This window comes from Amphiura filiformis, chromosome 12 (assembly GCF_039555335.1).
Source record: "Amphiura filiformis chromosome 12, Afil_fr2py, whole genome shotgun sequence".
In the NCBI taxonomy this organism is placed as follows: domain Eukaryota; kingdom Metazoa; phylum Echinodermata; class Ophiuroidea; order Amphilepidida; family Amphiuridae; genus Amphiura; species Amphiura filiformis.
In genome coordinates this window covers 57,698,325-57,722,233 of record NC_092639.1, presented here as the reverse complement: position 1 = coordinate 57,722,233, position 23,909 = coordinate 57,698,325, and the positions used below count along the sequence as shown (strand labels likewise).

At 36.3% G+C, this 23,909-nt stretch overlaps 1 protein-coding gene across 1 annotated transcript; it reads left to right on the top strand.

Moving 5' to 3' along the window:
- Positions 1-5,306: 5,306 nt before the first annotated feature.
- On the top strand, positions 5,307-11,499 carry LOC140166473 (UDP-glucuronosyltransferase 1-2-like). The gene is made up of 4 exons (XM_072189952.1): positions 5,307-6,671; positions 8,184-8,406; positions 8,731-8,953; positions 11,070-11,499. Exons 1-4 carry the CDS (start codon positions 5,763-5,765, stop codon positions 11,347-11,349), a joined length of 1,635 nt encoding a protein of 544 aa, XP_072046053.1. The 5' UTR covers positions 5,307-5,762; the 3' UTR covers positions 11,350-11,499.
- Positions 11,500-23,909: the final 12,410 nt, after the last annotated feature.

Genomic DNA, 23,909 nt, shown 5'->3' with positions numbered 1-23,909 from the left:
CTCGTCTACCCTTAAATATTAAAACCCGCCTTCATATTACGAAACACTTTTTCAGATTAATTGTGAATGGAAGCGCAAACTGGACTGATACTGATTATACGTTTGTCAATCACTCTATACCTCTCTAAATGTAAAAGAGTGAAAAACTCACTCCCCAAAAGAGTGATTCACTTATAAAACCACTTAAAAATGAGTGAAATGTGTTTTTTAAACTTCACAAACGCTCAAAAAAGAGTGAAAACCACTCTAAAAGAGTGAATTTCAACTCGTTCAAGAAGTTAAATGAAGGACAACACATTTTTAGAGTTGTCCTTCATTTAACTCCTTGAAAGAGTTAAAATTCACTCTTAAAGTGTGGTTTTCACTCTTTTTGAGTGGTTCTAAAGTTAAAAAACACATTTCACTCTTTTTTGAGTGGTCTTATAAGTGAATCACTCTTTTTTGAGAGGTCTTATAAGTGAATCACTCTTTTTGGGAGTGAGTTTTTCACTCTTTTACATTTAGAGAGCTAGCTGCAAACCAACCTCCGTGATATTCAGACTCCAAGAGCATGATACGCAGGCCCGTACGCAGGTTTATTTATTTATTTATCTATTATTTTTTTCATTTGGGGGGAGGGGGAAAGTGTGGATTTTGAAAAAGTGGACCGGGCTCGATTGAATTTGTTTGATTTTGTTATACTTTTTCAAATTGGGGCGACTTCCCCCCTCGTACGGACCTGCCTGCGTGTACGCAAAAAAAACATGATAAAAACGCTCATTTAAAGGGGCATTTCGTGATCCACAGCCTCATCCCCCCACTTTTCCCCCACAAGTTGAGATTTTTACACCACTGGATACCTCTGGCTACATAATGTTTATGTACCAAATATTTCTTGCAGATTAATTCGTTTAGCAAAAATATCGCCAAATTTGAATTTCGTTCTGGTGCACCAGAACGAAATTACAACACATTGTCTATGGAGCAGTGTAATACACATAATCATGCATAACTCGCAAACGCAAAATCGGAATCAACTGAAATTTTGGAAATAAGCTTTTTTCGTGGATATCTACTGAAAAATGTCATGCTAGGATCACGAAATCCTCTTTTAAATGATGCAGTTATTTTTTTCATATACAGAGTGTCTTAAAAGAAATATTTAAAAAAAAAGTCATAGCCATATTTGGAACCTGTTTTGTACGGTTTTTATTTTCACAAATTATTACTTTCAAAGATTAATCATTTTATACAGGGTGATTTAAAATGAACTGTACCCAACTTCACCCAATTTTTATTTATATTTGCGGAGATTGTACATATCAAAAAAACTATCATAGAAAGCAGTGATAAGTGTTCTGTAGTAGAAATTTCGAATTTTGATAATAACTGGTTTTAGTCAGAAGATATCGCATTTTCAATTTATCATCCCATTTTTAGACCAACACACGGAGCTAAGTTTACCCGTGTTCTCTACCGCAGTAACACAATGCAACTACCACGACTACATACATGTACAGCAAAACCAAGACAAATGTTATTTTACATTATTAAATCAATAATATTGATATTCAATTACAATGTCAGGTTTGCAAATATTACATGTTAAATAATACATGTAGAGCAAAGGACCCGTTGACTTGAAATTGTAGAGGGAAATTTGAATTCAAATAGAAATGGTGCTGGTGCAATATCCATTCACTTGTAATTAAGACCTGATTTTTTCACCAATAATAGGAAATATAGCCTACTACCCTATTACAGCTTGCAATGTAAAATTATTTAAATATCGGTAAGTATTTAATTTTAATTGTATTTATTTATCAATACAACTTATTTTCATTTTTAAATAAACATGCGCAATTTATGTTGAACTGAAAGTGTCTCAGGGCAGTTGAGTGAGCAAAATGCTGAAGAACAGATAGTTTGAATAAAATACTCATCGGTGTGCAACATTGTTTTTGGTGTGTTTTCTAAAATGTACTTTTCTTCAAAACCATTTGAGGTAAAGACATGAATTTTTCACCAATAACAGGAAACATACTATCCTGTTACAGCTTGGAAACACAAATTATTTAAAAACCGGTAAGTATTTTGTTTTAATTTTTGAAGTTGGGTACAGTTCATTTTAAATCACCCTGTAGTAAAATACGCGTTACGATGGTCATTATGCTTCATTAGAGGTTTCTGGTTCAGGCCCATGCGAGGAGGGGCCTAAATAATGTAGAGCGCTGTTGGATACAATCTAGACATAGTGTCATCTCATCGCAGTCGACGCCTCTCCTCGTGAAGATAAATTGTGCAGCTTCTTTATAACATCCTCAGATAATCATATCTTTTACTTATTCCTTAATAAAGCTCAAGTACACATTTCTAGGGGATGAATATCATAATGGTATAGTCAATAATTATGTGACTGAATTGAAATGCCGGAGCCTGAAGTGGATACTTGTGATCCGGGGATGTTGTAAAATTATGGTTTTGTGCGTCATTGGCCCAAATGTTTAAACTGTTTATTTGCGGTTTATATGTCAAATTTGTTTACCATTACAAAAAAGGTCCTTTATTCCTAAGGCTCGATATTACCAATTTATACAAATAAGGTAGGCCTACGAACGTATTTAAAATTTTTAAAAAGTTCGCTATCTCTAATTTTAAATAAGGTTCGCTATTTCTATTTTTTTGTCCTTCTAAAACTAGAGATAGCGAACCTTATTTGAACATTTAGCATAATGCATGAAATATTTGACCGAATCCCGGTCATAATATTGTTAGAACACTTTAACATGAGTACTTCAATTATGCCCCCATTCCCCCGGCCCCATCAATGTTGGTAGTTTTTTTTTTTTTTTTTTTTTTTTTGGTCATGCATTCCTAAAGACATCCAACATAGATTGGCGGGGAAGGGGGAGGGTTGTAGTAGCAGGAAACGATTCAGACTTTACATCTAGTACTTCCATGGTTAGGCAAAGTAAAAAACAAAACAGGTTTCTCGTCCAGGTTTTGGAAAAATAGGAGGAAGAGGGGCTTTTTAAATGCCCTAAATTGCCCTATTTAGACGCTTTTTATCCTTTTTATAGCGTAAAAATTAGAAGCTGAAAAACATGAAGAGGCTCTTTTTATTTTGTTGTTTTGAGGTGTCAACCCCTCTGGTCATCACAAAACACTTCACAAATGCTTCTAATACTATTGTATTGCTTATAAGAAGAAGTTGCAACTTCTCTAGTATCTTTACAAAAAGTTATAACAGAAAGATTGCAAAATAAAAATAAAAATGCAAAATCTTCAAACAAGGAAGCGGGAGGGGACGAGAAACATGTTTTTTATTTACTTGGCCTTAAGTATAACCAAAATACGGGTTAAAACAATCCTACTTTTACACAAGTGTTCAAACAACTTATGACCGGGATTCATGTAGTTTACTCTATAATTCCTGAACTACGTAGGGCAAATGACAGCTGACATGTATTTTGTTTTAAATATCTAACTATGTTAACTGTATATACATGGTATTAGGCCTACCTATATTTGATGATTTTAATCAAATTAAACCACATCAGTGGACGCCATTTTCATTTTTATTCCTAGTACAAGAGGAACAATTTGAGGCCGCCATTACAACAAATTTTAAATTTTGTTCACCATTCACTTGGACACAAAACCGTGAAAATCTGTAATCCAACACAGATTTTTCACGGATTTAAAGGGGGGTATAGACCTCAATTTGCGGTGTAAGGATGCCAAAAAACATTGGTTCCATTTAGGATCTAAAATGAGCGTTTATTGCGTTTCGACAGTATTTTTTGTGGGACATGAGAGCACCTCAGACCTATCGAATCGTATTCTGAATACGAAGCATGTCTTTCTGATATCAAATAATTTTCATTTCTTGAAAATCACAATATAATACAAATTTTATGACAAATTATAAAAATTTGATATTTTTCGAATTTTGATATATAACAGTCCTCGAAGTAAATTATATAAATCTAATGATATATTCTTAAAGTGTATGTAGCAGGAGGAAAAAGCCGACGGTCAATTGAAAATTTTGACCTTTCATATTGAAGATATGGATTTTTTTCCCAAAAGACCTAAAAAAATCCATATCTTCAATACGAAAGGTCAACATTTTCAATTGATCGTCGGCTTTTCAGCCCACCTACATACACTTTAAGTATAAATCATCAGATTTATAAAGTTTACTTCAAGTACTGTTAAATATCAATTTTTAATGATTTGCCATAAAATGTGTATTAAATTGCGAATTTCAAAAATTCAAAATTATTTGATATCAGAATGACATTCTTCGTATTCAGAATGCAATTCGATATGTCTGATGTGCTCTAATGTCCCAAAATAAATACTGTCCAAACGTTCATACCCCATCCCTTAATGTAGCGAGACAAAATGCTAACTCAAATATCACAATAGAGCGCTCTTAGGCCGAGTAAAAAAATACATGTTTCTCGTCCGCGCCCTCCTCCTTTTTTGAAGATTTTTCAAATTTCTTTTTATTTTGTAAACTTTCAGTTATAACTTGTTGAAAAAGATGTTTCAGAAGTTGAAACTTATTTTACGGCTTTGTAAATGCATAATACATCATTTAACACTAGAGGGGTCTACCTCTCAAAACAATAAAATAAAAAGGGCCTCCTCTTTTTTCTCAGATATCAATCTGTATGTCGAATACCCAAAATATGGTGCCAAATACAGGTATTTAGCGTCGTTTTCCCAATAAAAAATAGAAAATAAAAAGCCCCTCATCCTCCTAATTTTTAAAAACCCGGACGAGAAACATTTTATTTTTACTTGGCCTTACAGAACGCCATGTACAGGTGTACTAAACATCTCAAAAAAAAGTACCTAGCCCCCTTAAATAATGGTCATTATTCAAAAAGGGGCTATTGTATTACAAATCTGAAAAATGCGTTGGAAGCAGAATGTATGTCTGCGCATTTTGACACCTCATTTGATACAATAGCCCAGAAAACAATAAAACACCGGTCAATTTAATGTATAGTGAAGTCCAGGTTTGAAAGTTGCACTTACATACAATACAAAAACACTCCATTACACAGATTTCCTTCCATTATACTGAATACAAAATCAATACAATTTACTGCAACTTTCAAATCTGGGGTTACATGTACGCTGTGACGTCAATATTTAGTCAATTGCTACAAATGGGGTGTCAAAATGTACAAAAATAAATTCTGCTTCCAACGCATTTTACAGATTTGTAATACAATCGCCCGTTTTTGAATAATGGTCATTATTTAATGGGGGTTAGGTCCTTTTTTTTAGATGTTTATAATATAGGCCTATATGGATCGAACGTGATGATAAAAACTTTATGACATATTATTTTTGATCAATGCGAAAAGGATTATCGGGAACTAAACCCATTTGTAACTTATTATGCTAAATCTAGCTTGAAAGTATCAGAAATTCAATTGTGTTGAAGGTCGCGCTCTACATCAGTGAACATCAAAAATGAAAGGACTGGTGCATTTATAGATTTATTGTGTAATGTTCGATCTCCATATAGTATGTATAGGAGCAAATATTTGTACACGTGTATTACGTCATTTCGTTTATCTTTTGCGTTACCTCTGTAAGGAAATACATGACATAAACTTTCACACGTACTAGTACATGGGCACTTTATGGCGATTGTATGTTTATACAGTCCTGTACATGAAGTGATTTACTCTACAATTTATGGGTAGTATCTCAACATACCAATTCCTGGCATATACTCGATCTTTCGCTTCCTTAAAATGCATCGAGCATCTAAGCAGACAACAGTGTCTCATATTTTAATGTTTTTGAGAATTGTTCTTCTTCTCATCCTGTTCATGACACCATGTTTAAATTATGGATTCGCAGCCAACGTGCTGATACCAGGATCTCTAATGCGAGGACGCGGACACACCACTCTGCTATCTGCTCTCAGTGCCGAACTGACATCCCGTGGACATAATGTGACCATTCTAGTACCAGCAGACGATGAATTAAAAGTCCGCCAAAAATTTGACAATTCTAATGCCACAGAAATATTGGAATACCCCACAGATCCATTTGAAGTATCTGATGTCGTGAAAGAGATGCGGGCAGGAAATAAACCTATTCCAGGTGTATCAAATAGTTTGACTATTTTACAAGATGTTCATCGTGAGCAAGTGAGTTACTGTCGTCAGTTGTTGAACAATACTTCAGTAATGAAAAAGCTTAGAGAAATGGACTTTGATCTCATCATCGAAGACATGGGAAATGGATGTGACGTATTACTGCCCGAAGTTTTAGAAATTCCATTTATTGCTTTAACTTCAAATACTGAGCTAATTTTTATGAACTACAACATGTATGGAATTCCGATAGAATCATCTTATGTTATTTCACCATATATCAAAGGAGGGCAAGATAGACACTTAGCGTTTGGAGTTCGCATTAAAAATATACTTATGCGGCGTGTTATAAAACTCGTCGGTATTAATTTATCATCACTATTTATACCTTTGCAAGAAGAGTTTCACATAAGTCCGGAGAAGTCTATGAGTGAATTGGCAAGTAAAGCCCAATTCTGGTTGTCACAGGATAGCTATGTGTTGGAAGACCCACATCCGACAATGCCGAATTATAGTCCAATTGGAGGGATGGCGGCCGCAAGACCGGGACAGCTACCATCAGTAAGTTGACGTAAAGCTCGGGACATAAGCACTGCATTTACCATCACCAACCTACTAATTCAACGGTGTATAAACAGGGATAAATAACCACTAACCCCAGGACTATAATACATTCTCAAACAAGCTCAGCTATGAAAAACAATTGCACGGTAAACACACCCTTAACCAGCACTCTAAGAATGTTGTCCTTTCATGAGAACCCTCCCTCTTGAACCTCTAAAAAGAGGTTCTTTTAAAACTGAACGAAGACCTGACGTTCTTCACTGATAGGCCTTTTAAAAGCTAGTGTCACAGTCGTTGCAACGGTCGACCGTGGTGGTGATAAAGCAACAGATTGGGCGCACGGGCTAGTGTGAAGCTACGAAGAGTGTCATCGAGGAAGAGTTCATTAGAACACCTTAACATTAATTCACCTTATGGGTTATTATAATAGTGCGCTCCAATGTCTCTGACTTTGGTGGGTTAAACCTGGTTTGTTGAGCGCACAGCCCGCATCCCACTTCCTTCAGAGTTAGTTTAGAGCCAAACTTATTTGGAATGTTCTTGATAACGGAATTGTAGGCCCCCGCCAAATTGTGGCGCAGGCCGCCTCCCTTGTTGAGAGAAGGTTGTTCTTTCTTGACATAAATCGCCTCCTCTCCCCTTTCGTACCACCTGCGCTCCCTGTCTAAAATCACAACGTCCTTGTTGTTGAAGGTGTGGTGCTGATGGCCCCGGCTGATGGCACGTCTGTGCTGGTACATACGCGTTGCCAACTTGCCAAGGTCTGTTTTGTTTCACCAATAGTCCTGGCAATTGTTGACCTTGCATTTAATAGCATAGAAAATATTGCTCTGTTTGTCTTTGGGTGGCTTGTCTTTTGGGTGACTTGTATATTGGTGAAACAATACAGACCTTGGCAAAGCGTATATGTACCAGCACAGACGTGCCAGCACCAGTTATGGGGACTCTGCAGTGTATACACATTTGGACATCACATATATCACACCTTCGACAACAAGGACGTCGTGATTTTAGACAGGGAGCGCAGGTGGTACGAAAGGAGAGTAAAGGAAGCTATCTATGTCAAGAAAGAACAGCCTTCTCTCAACAGGGGATTCCGTTATCAAGAACATTCCAAAGAGGTTTGGCTATAAATCCACGACCGCTGGCAATACCATCTCGCCACTGGTCAGTGACCAATAAATTGCCGACAGACCAACAGACGGTCTGAAGATGCACCTAGGATAAGGTGTGAAACCGTTGCCTCTCAAAACCTTGAGTCCAGTCTTCCAGTTGAATAGTTTTAAAGAATCTAATTTTATATTTTATTATACCTGGATGAATGACAACCTTCACAAACGTTTGGTTTGAAGAACATAGTACACGTACAATATTCTGCAGGTAAGCATGGTAAGGTGTTAGAATGCATGGCTGAAGGTCATTTTATGATTCCAGCAGATGAATATGATACATATCATCACGGTAAAATAGAGTAGACAATAAATAATGTTTTTACTTCGTTTCACACAGGACTTTCAGGAGTTTGCGAATGGTTCAGGTGATGCTGGCTTCATAGTGTTTTCTACCGGCTCGATCGTTGCAAGTGGGTTTGATGACACTTTTGTGGAAAGCATCGCTTTGATTTTCAAAACGCTTCCTCAACGTGTTGTCTGGAAGCACAGTGGATCCACACCTAAGAACTTGGGATCGAATACTAAAATAGCACCTTGGCTTCCACAGGCTGCTTTACTAGGTAAAACTTGGTCATGAACATTTTACATACCGGTAATAGTATAATAACTTATAAACTGACTAGACTATGTAAATAATCAATATCATTAGCAAAAAGAGAAGCAAAATACCCCGGAAAATACCTATCTTTAAAGTTGGACGAGACCTAATTCTAATTTTCGAGAATCTTTGGTATTAAACACATCATGACTTGAACAATAATATTGTTCTAGACTATCAAATGTTAGTCCACTAACCACTCTTAAACATTCCATTTTAGTCTACCCCCCCAAATGTTCTTAAGTCTGGCATCAAATTGTCTTAATTGTGCCTCTTATTCCAACAGCCCATCCCAAAGCACGTCTATATATCGGTCACGGTGGTCTCAATGGAATCTACGAGGCACTTTACCACGGAGTACCAATGGTATTGATACCACAAATGTTTGGTGACCAGAAGCTTAATGCATTCAAAGTGGAACGATACGGCTACGGTGTACATTTGGACAAGGCAGATTATTCAACACAAATGCTTGAGAGTAAAATTAATCAAGTTCTCAGTGATTCGAGGTAAGACGTCTGCAGTGCCGCCGACAAGGGGGGTAACTGGGGCGTTACCCTGGGGTCCTAGGGGCCCGTAAAATGAAGAAAAGATACTTTACTATGGGGCAGTAAAAGCAAAGAAAACAGCCCTCAGGGGCCCGTAAAAAAATCAGAATAGATACCTTGCAATTAAGGCATATTTTCTTTGCTTTACTATACGGGCCGACAAAGGTCTCTTTTCTTAGCCCTAAGGTAGGCCTATCTCTTCTTTGCTTTTTACGGGCCCTCCGAGGTCTCTTTTTTTTCTTTTTTATGGGTCCATTAAGGTATATATCTTTTCTTTGCTTAAGCTTTTTTTTATATACTCACTAAGGTCTCTTTTCTTTCCTTCAACACGGGCCTATGGTATCTTTTCTTTGCTTTTTACGGGCCCACTACGGTCTCTTTTCTTTGCCTTTACGGGTCCATTATAAGGTCTGTTTTCTTTGCTCTTTTACGGCCCATAAAAACCAAACAAGAGTAACGGGCCCGTTAAAAACAAAGAAAAGAGACAAGCATTTTATAAAAAATACAAGATAGCCTTTGAAGCACACACTCTAATAAATATTTCACTTGAATTTACTCTTTGCTTTTGCCAAAATGATCATCCTCGATATAATGAATCTACGAGAAATCAGGGGAGTGCACCTTAATCGTGGGAACACAAATTGCAAATTTTCGCGAGCTTCGCTCGCATTGTGCCCTTCACTTTATTATTTGATTATTTACCTTAACATTGGCAATTTTTTCGCGCTTTGCACGGAGTCCAATCTGGGAGCAAAAGTTGCTAATTCGAATTACAAATTTTGGCGCGCTTCGCGCGCATTTGTCCAATTCACCGGTTCATACTTGGATCATTTTAGCTTTAAATTGGCAAATTTTTTGCACTTTGCGTGGAAGTTGTTCAGAGAAACTTAATCTGGGAGCAAAATGCCGTTCAAGTTGCAAATTTTTTGTGCGCGCATTTGTCTCCTTCAATGTTCATATATTTTTTTTATTTTTTTTTTGGCAGCTAAACATGCTACTTTCGCTCCGCTGCAACATATGTTTAAGGATTTTACACCAACTTCCCTTCCCCATATTACAAAGAAATTTATGCCACTGTTCCCCTCCCCCCATACACACACACACACACACACACACACTTATGAAGTCCTGCACCGTCATCACTGATCAAAGGGGCCAGTGCGTTCACATTGCCCCCGGGCCCGTAATGGCTCTCGACGGCACTGGACGTCTGAAACAAATAAAACACTACAACGATGACAACGAGACATAATTTGAATGCCCCCCCCGCTGCTTAAGATAGGTTTGGGAGCTCCTCACTATCAGTCCGCGCACTAAAAAGTTTCGTCAAAAAGTGGTCTAATTTGACAAATTAAAAATTTGTCATTGCATATGAAATATTTATCATTCAAGACTTACTATAATAATTCCATAACACATTAGAGTGTTGGAAAAAGGTTAAAGGTATATTGGACCTCGACTATTGTCCGGAATCCTCCTAACTGCATAGTGTGGAGTCAGTGAGCTCGTCACCTGTACAAAACTCCAAACATTTGTGGAATGTATAATCGGCTATCGTCTTCTTTTCGCATTTTTGTAAAATTATTTCCGGAAACAAAACCTGGCTTGTAAATTTTTTATCGGGCCTGTAACTTTTAGAATTATAAGCCTGACTGGCTAGAGCCAAGTTACTGTCAACAAAGTTAAGGTCCAGCCCTGAAACCAAACCATGGCTGAGGGTAAAGCAAACTTTTCAAATGGTTGTCTTGAGAAGTTCAAAGAAAGGCTCACGATTGGTATTTGATTCCGGAAGGTTACATCTGTATTCGCTGACGCCCATGAATTCGGGAACCGTTAAGGAACTAGACCGTGTGGTTTATTCTGTTTGGGCTAACGAATCCAAAGGTATTAGTGAAAAAGGATGTCACTTACACCTTTCTCCGTCCCATCAGTCATGTCAGTAGTCCAACCATGCCAACCCAATCATGTCTCGTTACAACGCGATACTTCTCACGGTCAAAAAGACATCAAATTTGGTCAAATATTACTTTCTTACATTGGACCGTAAAAATTAACTGGTCTTTATTATTCATTACAGTTACACAGAGAGGGTCCGCCGATGTTCCAAGATCCTTCAAGACGATGATCCAATGGACAGAGCCGTTTACTGGGTGGAACACATCCTGAAATTCGGTGGAAGCCATCTGCGGGCAGGGGTCTTCGATTTGAACTTTGTTCAGTACTATTTACTAGATGTCATTGCCTTCTTACTGTTTTTGTTAATAGTTGTTATTTCGATTTTATACATTATTGCTGTGTCTTTTTGCTCACTATGTAAAGGAAGGATGAATAAGTCAAAAGTTGAAAAGATGGAATGACATTGGATATCATTATTGGCTCTTACTGCTGCCTCCCCGGAGGTATATGCCGCGCAGCCATTACGTTTTGTTACCTGGAGAGGTTTGATCATTTCTCACCTCCTTTTTCAACCAAATCGACGGTAATAACTCTTGTAGTGAGGGATCAACATTTACTATACCTCATAAATATTTATTAGGTAATCCACACATCTTATTGGTTAATAACGCCAGCGTCCGAGTACGGTATTTTGACTACTTCCCCGCGCCTGTGCAATTACTCGCACGCGGGGAAGTAGGAAAAACTTCCGCACCCTACTACCACACGGTGTATCGACCCCGCGAGTCACTGTTCCTTTTGACGTAGCATTATGCTACACAACGGCGATTCTGCAGATGCGTTTATCGTGAAAATGGCGTCTGCTGCAGTTATTTTGCCGAGATACCGACGGAAAATAACACGCGAATTTGACGTTTTATGAAACAAAATGTTATTTATGGAATGTTAAAAAGAAAATTCGAATAATATAGGTCAAAATGTAGATTGATTGAACAGAAATCCTCCAATAAAATCAGGTAAGCAAAATATTAAGCTTATTTACCATGCCGGCCGGCACGTTGACTGGTGTGTGTTTTGATTTTTGTTTACGATTTTCCGTGATAGTGAAAATATTTATGAGGTATAGTAAAACAAATACAACATGTTTTATTTCGGGAAAGTAGTCAAAAATAAGAGTAAGCCAATTAACAAGGCTGTTTATTGTCTTAATAAGGCTGATTTTGATCAAATGAAGTATTTGCTTGTTAATAGTCCCTGGTATTCATGTTTAGATGATAATGTTAATATTATGTGGAATAAGGCTGAGTCTATTATTATGTCTTGTATAGACAACTCTGTTCCAAAGAAAGTGGTTAGAAGAAACAATTCACTACCTTGGATCAATAGGGATATTAGAAAGCTATGTACAAAGAAAAAGATGCTGTATAAAAGATCTGAAGTCAGTAAATCTCCTATTGCGTTGCAGCAGTTTAAGGACTGTAGTAATAAGTTAAAAGCTGCAATTAGAAAGAGTCATAGAAATTATACTTATGATATTTCCAAAAATGTTAAAAGTAATCCTAAGAAATTTTGGTCATATGTTGCTTCTTCCAAAAAGTGTTCTGAAAATACTTGTTTTACTGTTGATAATGATGTAATTACTGATCCAAAGGATATTGCTGATGTATTTAATTGTCCATGCCAGAGAGATCCAGGTGATATGACAAAATCTGGGAACATGAAGGTTGGCCAAATCGGTTCATACTTTGTAAGATTGATGTACTGGATGACATATTTTCACATGCCAGACTAGACCCACCTGACCCCCTGGGTAGGGAGATATGGGTACCCCTAATTTGGGGTTTTGACACAGGAAAATTGCTGTGAAAACAGTTGAAAAATGGCAAAGTTTATGAAGTTTTTTTCTATCAGCAACTTCTCGATTGGATTTTATTTTGAAATATTTGTCAAGAGCATAGTTTATTTGTAATATAGAACTTAAAATTGCAATGATTGGGGTCTTGGGTTTTCAGGAGGGGGTCATCAATGTTACCCTCTTTAGCATTTTTAAAAATGTAAAAAAGGGTAATTTTAAAGCCCTTTTATGAAAATATACATCTTAAATATTGATTTTTTTTCATGTCAACATTTTGAGGCTATATTGTTCTACTCCAAACAATAAATGGTAGATTGGGGCGGTGTAACGAATTTGCATAAAATTGGTGTTTCTAGACAGTATTTTCGCCTAATAAATTTCTTGAAAATGATATTGTAAGTCTAAAATTGGAGGAAACTGAATGTGACAATTCTATTTTTAGTCTTAAAATGCTTAAAATGTTTTCATATGGTGACATTTTTTTAGATTTTTCTAAACAGAATCATGTCAAGTCTGCAGAAGTGTTTCTAAATACAAAACAATTCATATTTAGCTATCTGAGTAAAATGCAAAACAGAAATACTGAATACAAGACTACCTTGTGATAAACCATGATGAACAAAATTGCAATATAAATGTAGGTCCATTATGTAGGCCTACTGTTTATGCTTTTTTTAAAGTATATCATATATATTGTTTTTATATATTAATAAAAATTCTGCCTAAAAGCCCTCAATGTTACGAGTAAGAAACTAAGATATTAGTTGGCTACTGTGATAATAGCTGATAACTAACATAAATCACAAGAGTTTATAAAGGAGTAAGTTAATCATTTCAAATAAATTGGATCACAGTTTACATTCACAAATAATCATTCTAGAAACACTATACTGCAAGTGCCCAAGAATCTTAGCCATAGGATGTAGTTCCAGTAGGCCTTTCTAGTAGCTGGGGCAGATATGGTCTTTTATGATCGAATATTTCATGCTATGCTGCTTGAACTGCAACTGCCTTATAAATACTGAAGTATTCACTAAATCAAACCGGGATTTTATTCAATTACAATCGCAAATTGGAATCGCAAATTTCCAATTTGCGAGTGTACTGTTCTTGGTCAGTTCTTCTTTCTTTCTTCTGTCAAACTTGTAACGAGCCATCGTAGCCATATGATTTAGGACCCTGTAACCATATTTGGTCACAAGGACCAATGGGTGGGGGCACAAATGTTACATGACCAACTTGGGGTCAAAGGTCATCCAAAGGTCATTATGGCCAAAATGTGATTTTCACTAAAAATGCTTCTTCTTCCACAAATTACATAACACAATGACGTGACTTGCATACCTGCATCGGCTTTAGCCAATGTCTAAAAGTTGTACAAAGAATTGGTCATTAAGGGGGTAAAATCTTTCAATTGCATTATCTCGACATCCGTAAGGGGTATGGGGCTCAAACTCGGTGACAACAAATCTCATGACCAGGGGAACATTTTACAGGGGTCAGGTCAAAGGTCATGCAGTAATCAATTTTTAGAAATGCATTTTCTGTACATTTGTAAGGGTACAGGACTCAAACTCTGTGACAACAAACTTAATGACCAGGGAAATATTTTGGAACACTTTGCAGGGGTCAGGTCAAAGGTTATCTGGGGTCAAATCTTATAATTTCTTTTTCTGGACATCTGTAAGGGTATGGGGCTCAAACACTGACAACAAATCAAATTTTAGAAATGTATTTTTTTGACATCTGTCTGGAATGTAATTCATAGGCCTACATTTACATGCGAGATATACAGGCTGTATCAAAACGATTGGTACCATTACCAATCCATATTTTGTTTATTAAAAAGCAAACTTCTTGGAACATCATGATATCAGACATCAAGACATCATAAATACTTGAGAAGTAAAACATGTTTGATGTATATGATTGAATCAAAGTATCTATTCTGGCTTGAATACTTAGATTGTGCTTGAAATGTTTGAGTTATAAAATGGTATACTTTTCAATAAAATGGACGATTGAGAGTAAAATCCAAGAATCTTGTTTGTTTTATTATGTTTCTTACTTTGTTGGGTTTTTTTTCTTTACAACATAAGTCATTTCTCTTTTTAGGATAAAAGGTAGCCCTAAAAGGCTGTTTAGTTTGTCTTTGGTTCTTCTGAAGTGAGTTTACTGTGCTGCTCTGCCCGGTTGCCTCCTAGGCGAATACAGGTTTCAGCCCTGGTTCTCATTGCATCAATTGCGTTGCGTACCATCCCTGTGCGCCAGATACTTGCGAATGCATTCAGTAATACGTTTGCAAAGATCTTGGATTTTGCCACAAAGGAAACAAATCAAGTGGTGTGAGGTCTGGTGATCGTGCAGGCCACTCCACAGCATGAGCCATCCCAACCACTCTGTTTGCTATCCGTGGACAGAGTGAAAAACAGGTACTTTTATTCAAAAGAGCATATCTTCAAAAGTTGTGAGCCGATTGAAATAATTGTTTTGGTTTATTAAAGCTAACGATTATAGGTTTTTTACATACCGAAATATACGAGTATTTAATCAACTTTTCAGAAATATGAGAAAAAGAGGGCGCAATGAGGGGCCTCTTTTTTGGGGGACACCCTGTAAACATTGCACTTTCAGTTCCATACAACTTCTTATGTGTAAGCTAGAATATCACTTTGACACTTGCCTGTCCTCAACTACAGGGTGTCCCAAAATTATTTATACCAGGAAAGTTGTATTTATTTAGGTATGAAGGGCATTACTATCGGTTGTTTTTTTTAATTCTAAAATTAACATATATTTAGCTTTCTTAGGAATTTTAGATTTTAGAAATTGGACGTTTCTAATAGAAGTTACAGAATAAGTAGGAGACATTATGTGTCATTGTATTGCACATATTAAAATTATAGATACAGTGTTGACTACATATTTTTGATATTTTGTTCAAACACGGTATAAAACATTCTGCGACACCATGTAGTACAATTAGGCGTCGAAAAGAACGGTAACATGCAAAGTGTCATCATGATTATGCACTAATAAATATAACTGAATTGCTAGGTCTATAATAACTCATATTTATATGTTGGTGCTAAGTAATGTTGTATGATCATGATTTAAATCTTAAGGAGTGCTGCTTACCAAATAATTGTTTATTTCTTACTTATGTTACCAACTAATTGTTTATTTCGTACTTTTGTTTGAATCTGTTCATAAACGGTTTGTTTAATCAAACAGTTCTTTAAAATTCCTGAGTGTTTGATCAGTATTTTAGGTTTTTCTCATTTTAGATCGAAAAAAATCTAGAAACACTTACATTTTAGTAACATTTGCATTTTGCTTTTGTTATCCATGTTATTAATGTTTAAAACCTTACTCAACTTAATAACCAGCTCTATAAATAAAGTATCTAATTGAAATAATCACGTATTTCGTTAATATTACAATACTTTCAGCTTTGTAATATTGCTTAAATACCATATAGAAACACTGTATTTTCTAAAAAAAGCAACACCGCCCCAAGATATTCTAATTTGTTTCCCACAGCCACATGTTGGGTCACTCTAATGACACCAACAAAAATTCAAAATTTTGATGTATATTTTTTATATTTGCATTTGAATTCATCAAATAAAAATTCAATTTTTTAAGACATTTTGAGGGGGGTATGTTTAGACACCCCCCAGAGCCAAATGATAGGGGTTGGTTGAATGTCAATTGATCTCTGTAATGCCCGGGGTTGATGTTTCCTACAAATACTTAATTTACTTAAATAACTTCAACCACTTGTGAAAAAATGAGAATACAAAATTGGCTTAAATTCAGGAAAAATTCATCCATTTTAAGGGGTAGATTGTACCAAAACAAATAAGGGCTATAAACCCTTAACAAGGGGGGGTCAGAATCCTGAAAAAGTTTCAGTGAGAATGTTTCATCAAACACCCCTACTACACCAAATATGGGCAAATTCGGACAACCTTGATGTTCCTGCCACTGCCTGGCTTTCTCCGGCATGATCAATTAATAATCATTTTTCAAGCAAGTTTGATGACATGTATGATCCTATTAATCTTGATTCTTTGCCCAATTCTATTCCTTCGCATGGTGCAGCCCCCCTTTCTTTTGAGCCTATCACAGTAAGTGAAGTGGTGGATGTTCTTAATAATCTTGATTCATCCAAATCTCCTGGGCCTGACAGCATTCTTCCTGTCTTTTTGAAGGTCTGTTGTAATGAGTTAGCTCCAGTGTTATGTGATATGTTTAATATTTTTATACAACATGGTCAAGTCCCTAGTGCTTGGAAAGAGGCCAATGTTGTCCCTATCTATAAGGGTTCTGGTAAACCCAAGGATGATGTTAGTAGTTACCGCCCAGTTTCTTTGACAAGCATTGTGGGTAAGGTTATGGAAAAGATAGTTTCTTCTCGTTTAATGAATTATGTCAATGGAAATGGTATTTTGTCTGATAATCAATTTGGTTTTCGCAGTGGTAGAAATTGTGAGCAAATGTTGTCAAAATTTTTCCATCTGCTTAGTAAGTCATTGGATGATCGTAAATGTTGGCTGGTTGATGGTATCTTCTTGGATTTTAGTTCTGCGTTTGATAAAGTCGATCACAATCTTTTGCTTGGTAAACTTCATTCTATGGGAATTAGAGGTCATCTTCTTCGGTGGATTCAAAACTTTTTGTATATGCGTAAGCAAAGGATTATTTTCAAAGGCGTAGTTTCTGAATGGTGTAATGTAACTTCAGGTGTTCCTCAAGGCTCTGTTCTTGGTCCAATTTTATTTCTTCTGTTTGTTAATGACTTAAATGATGTGGTTTCTTCTTCTCTTTTCCAGTTCGCTGATGATAATTCAATTGTCCGTCCTATTTATGGTGATTTAGACCATAAGATTCTTCAGCAGGACATTGAAAACATTTTTCAGTGGTCAATTTGTAACAAACTTCCTTTGAATCTTTCAAAGTGTTCCACCATGCACATGACTAGATCTAAGTCTCCCAAATTCTGTAGTTCTTATATTATGGGCAGTGATGAGCTTAAAGAAGTTGATGAATTCAAGTTGCTTGGAGTTACTTTCAGTAAGGACCTTTCCTTTGACTCTCATATTAGTAATGTCGCTAATAAGATTTCCAAACTCTCTGGTTTCATTGTTAGATGTACCAGAAATATGACTTCTGATGCTTTACTCAATCTTTACAAATCTCTTATTTTGCCTCACATTGTTTATTGTGTTTGTGTCTGGTCTCCATTTCAAAGGAATCATATTGATAAAAAAAAAAAATCCAGAGGAAAATCACTCGTACTTTGTTCTACAAAGATTTTCCTGAAGTTGATTTTGAAGATCGTCCATCTTATTCTGAGAGGCTTGTAGACCTTAAATTGATTAAGCTTGAGGATGTTTACAAGTGTCAAAGATTAGTCTTTGGATTTAAAATAATCAATGAATTTGGGCCTGCTTCTTTTAGTTCCCTGGTTCAAAGAAGTATTTTGGATAATTCTAGGCTATTGCACCAAACAGCCAAATCTTCTTCTTTCTTTAATTCTATGTTTGTTTCACTTCCACGTCTTTGGAATGGAATTCCCTCTGAATTACATCATGTTAACAGCCTTGTCGTATTTAAGTCTGAATGTAAATTGTTTTACTTGAAAATGCTTAAATGATTAATTGAAGTGGTGTAACATGTTTTGGCTTATGTATTTTTAAATGCCTGTATTTTACATATATTTATAATATTGTTTCAAGATTTCATAATGGTTTTATTTTCCAAAATGTTGCTTTTCTCTATTTTATGTACTTTTAATTTTAAATTATTCTTTCATGTGCAGGATGAGTGGGCACTTCTGTGTTTGGACTTTTCAGCCCATTCACTCATCCTGAATTACTTGCTTTTATCATGTGTAAGAAATGTAGAGTGTGTATTAATCTACTGTTATTTTGTTACTTTTGTAGTTTGCAAGTAATTCAAATAAATATTATTAAAACTACTGGTCCCTCGGTGTTGGATGATTTGACTACTTCCCTCCGCTGACGCGTCGGGAAGTAGTCAAATCATCCAACACCTCGGGACCAGTAGTTTTGACTACTTCCCCTCAAAACATGTTGTATTTGTATATTAACCACAAATTGCCTCAGGCAAAACTCACTTCCTGGGAACTAAATACCACACAAGGTCATTTTTATGTAACTCATTGACCATTTGTGTTATATATACTGCCAATTCAGCATCGAAGTGGTTACGTAATTCTCTTGGTTACCGGATCACGCTACTTTGGTATGCCTTCGAGTGCCATATACTTTATGTGGTGATCATTTCGATCGTGGTTCATTACTCCAGCGCGTGATCCCGTTGACATAGTAACATTACGTAACTTCGATACTGAATAGCTATATGATATCCTTGTGATCTGGTCAACTCATTGACATGTACCAAGCTCAGGAGGTAATTCAATTTTTGATCAATTCTCTCCAGGTAGTGAAACGTAATGGCTACTTCATTGGTACCTGTGTGGGTACCCTAGAGTGCACACGTCGGAATCACACGTACAGTACACACATTGCCACTGGACTGGTGCTGCACTGGGACGATTAGCCCGACGAGCAGCCACAATGTAGCTGGTATGAGGTGTACCGGGCGGCAGCAATAGGGATCTGGTAGTGTAGAGTTTATAGTAGGCCCTAATCCACCTGGACTATTTATGTCAATTAGGATTATGCTGAATTCAGTTACGTACCATTTTTACGAGCATCTGCAGCCGCGATCTTGGATTTTAAAATGGTCGCCATTTTCATGATAGGTGACCAGATATAAGGATTGTTTCAAAACTTTATGAAGCCCATTGGGCCTATTTATCAAAAATATGAACGCCAAATATATTGTATGGCAAATAATTTCCATTATAAAACAGTTCTATTAAAGTAGAGTTAATGCCAATCATTTTGAATCCCAAGATGGCGACTGAATTTGGCGTACAAAATGGCAGGCTTGCAGGAATTTTGGAATTCTCAATAACATAAACATGGGAATTTCAATTTTTAGAGATATAGGCCTATAGATGCCAAAATGTATTACATATGTCGGCCATTTTGAAATCCAACAGGGGGGTAAAGAAGGAGGACAAGGTGTCCGGGGGGGGGGGGAGCGGTCCCACCCCCTTGGCTACCGCGACTGCACCTCCCTGTCCACTTACAATGTCCTCCCTATCCACTCTCTTAGCAGTGGCGGTGCCAGGATTTTTTTTCGGGGGGGCAAAGTGAATTTCAGGGGGGGGGGCAAAATTGCCGCAAAAAGTGGAAATATTTTAACATAATGTTATTTGTAGTGTTGACAAAATATTTGGCCAAAAATGTTTGCAAAAATAGTTTACAATGACATTTCGAAAACAGTTTTAAAAATATTGTTGTAGTACGGTATGTTTTCATACAAAACGTTTTCATGACCTTTATATAACCCGACATTTTAATGTTATTAAAACGTTTTTACCTAAACCAAAACCCAAAATATAACTTATTTAAAACGTTTTTGTGTTTGCGGGTACATAATGAAATGTAAGTGTAGTGTTGATCCCATTAGAGAATTAATTTGGAGAAAACCTGATGATAATTACAAACACTCGCTGAGCAGCAAGACCTTCCCTCTAAGCTTTTAATCCGATAAGCTGATTATCTATTTGTTTTCATGAATTGGAAGACATTCTTTGATGTATTACTGAACTCAATCATCTGAAATTACTGGAGCGTGAGCCACACAGGCTGGTGGCTCAGCATAGCATTTTATTAACAGAAGGTTTTCTCCAAATTCGTTTCCTAATGTGAGATGTATAGATAATGATAATCTAATGGATGCGTACCAAGGTCAAAATATACTCAGGGTTTAAAATTGTAGGTAACACGGCAAAATGGGTCAGTTCCTATATTCAGTCTTGATGGTGAGCTAAGGTCATTCAAATAGTCCTACCTCCATAGTCACATCTCTATTATCTTACTTGCCAGGTAATTGAAATTACCCATGATTATACTTTTAAATCTTGGCTACAAAATAAAAGCTATCTGATGAAAATGCTGTTGGCGCCTGTTCGCTATCTCTAAGGACCGCTATAGCTAAGGCCCTCTATCTCTAAGGTTCGCTACATATGTATCACTAATTACAATAAAGGTCCACTATAGGCCTACCTAAGGTTCGATATCACTAATTTGAAATAAGGTTCAGTATTTCTAAGGTTCGATATCACTAATTTGAAATAAGGTTCAGTATTTCTAAGGTTCGATATCACTAATTTGAAATAAGGTTCAGTATTTCTAAGGTTCGATATCACTAATTTTAAATAAGGTTCGCTATCACTAATTTTAAATAAGGCCCGCTATCACTAATTTATTGAAGGTTCGCTATATCTAAGGTTCGTTATCACTAATTTTAAATAAGGTCCGCTATTTCTAATTTTAACAAGCCCGGTATCCCTAAGGTTCGTTATCTCTAATTTGAAATAAGGCCCGCTATCTCTCAGCTCTCAATCGCTATCTCTAAGATTCGCTATCTCTAAGGTTCAATATCACTAATTTAAAATCAGGCCCGCTATCTCTAATTTTAAATAAGGTTCGCTATTTCTAATTTTAACTAAGGTCCACTAACTCTAATTAAAAAAAAGGTTCGCTATCTCTAATTTAAAATAAAGCCCGCTATATATATGCCTATCTATAGTTAGATTAGAGATAGCGAACCTTATTTTAAATTAGAGATTAGAGATAGCGAACCTTCAATAAATTAGTGATAGCAGGCCTTATTCAAAATGAGTGATAACGAACCTTATTTTAAATTAGTGATAGCGAGCCTAATTTAAAATTAGCGATATCGAACCTTAGAACTAGCGAACCTTATACTGAATTAGTGATATCGAACCTTAGAAGTAGCGGACCTTTTTTTAGGTATAACGAACCCTTTTCTCTATTAGAGATAGCGGGATTCTCATCTCCATAGACTTTACACATTAGTGATAGCGAACCTTAGAGATAGCGAACCTTGGAGATAGCGGTCGTTAGAGATAGAGGGATGTTGCGAATGTTGTTTTTGGTTGTTAAGGTGTGTTGGTTAAAGCGAATACAGATTTGGTACTTCGAAAACAGTCTAAAAAGAAAGGCTAATTTTGATTTAAAAGGTTGCCCAAATCTATGTAGAAATCATTAGAGATTTATTTATGAAAATGATTAAATTGCTTTATTTTTATTCAAATAATATTTAATCAATACCTAATGCTTGCAGTTAGTACAGTTTTACTGGGTATCGTGTCTTTTGCACAACAATGCCGATGCATGTTCAGAATACCCTTCATATTGACCCTTTTCCATAGGTTAATATTGACTTCCCTTTTCCATAGGTTAATATCGACTTCAATCGGGTGAGCATTTGTTGGTTCAAGTCGTATTAATTGGTTCATAAGTTAAAATAAAAATGTGTCGTATGCAGTTTTTGCATTTTGTAAATAAACTGAGCTCAAAAAGAAACTTATAATTTTTTACAACTTGTGAATCACAAGGTCATATCTTAAAATACTGTCAATCAAAATGAACCAAAATTACACACAGGATTACCTTAATACAACCAAGCAGTTGTCCAACTGACACAACAGCAAAATGCACTGTCATGGGACAGCTTCCTGAACTTCCTTCACTTTCACAGCCCAACATTTGGCACCCAGGACAAAAAATCTGTGAGAATGCACACAAGATCCTTGCACAGATGATAAAACGGTGCTGCTTTCTGCTTTTCATACACTTTTTTCATGAAACAGGGCTGGGCTGTGAACGTGGTCCAGGAAGCTGTCCCATGTCAGTGAATTTTGCTGTTGTGTCAGTTGGATAACTGCTTGGTTACTGACATGTGTTAAGAGTAGAGTATTGAAGTAAATCTGTGTGTAATTTTGGTTCAATTTGATGGACAGGATTTCAAGATATGACCTTGTGAAAAATTATAAGTTTCTTTTTGAGCTCAGTTTATATACAACTAACAAACTGTTCCATCTTATTCCCACGTCAAGATGCATCCATTACATAAAATAAAAATGAAATAATTTCAACAAATGCCCCCCCCACATATTTTGTTCCATTATAAAGTCAAAGCACATGCTATAGAATTGTGAGAAAGCACGAAATTGATTGCCAGATTTCATGTTTCTTCCTCAAATTTTGCTTGAATTTATGCCGGTTGATAATAATTTATATTAAGTTTCTATTTTGAATTTGGTTCAAGTTCGTCTCATAATATTATACATAGCAGATCTGATTAAACCTACATTTTGATATTGAAATAACCAATAATATAGGGCAACTTCATTTTGAAACAAGGTGGTTCTTGAACCACGAGCCTCGCCTGCTTTCGCGCCCGCCTGCTTTCGTGATTACTTTTGGTAGAAGTAAATGAACCTGCAACAATCTATAGTAATGATTTGACCCTGAATGACCCCAAAATGACCTTGACATTTGTCTCGCTACGGTGGTCGTTTCCACTAAATTTCATGAACCTGCAACAACCTATGGGGATTTGACCCCGAATGACCCAAAAATGACCTTGACATTTTTTGTCTCGCTACGGTGGTCTTTCCCACCAAATTTCATGAACCTGCAACAATCTATGGCAATTTGACCCCGAATGATCCCAAAATGACCTTGACGTTTTTTTAATTTGAGCTCGATTGGACCAATTTTGAAATTTGACCTTTGATCCCTACACTTTGACCTTTGGGGTCATACATATTTTAAACATGTTTAGAAGTCGTAAGGATCATTCCTGTTGAATTTGAGCTCGATGGGACCAATTTTAAAATTTAACCTTTCAACCCTGAACTTTGACCTTTCAGGTCATAAACATTTTTAGAATGTCGTAAGGATTCAACGATTGGACCAACGTTGAAATTTGACCCCTAAACTTTGACCTTTGGAGTAGTAAGGATCTTTCCTGTTGAAAGTGAAATTAATTAGCTTAATGATAATCTGATATAGATGTTCATGCAAAATGATGTGGGCGGATGGCATATCATGCGCAAAAATAAGATTGCAACTTAGACAGTGGGGACAAGCGGCTACAGAGCGACAGGTAACCTCTGTATTTTCTTGTCAACCCAACCCTAACCCCCCAACTAGATGTCGATTGACAGGATAGCGGTCAACAGATTAC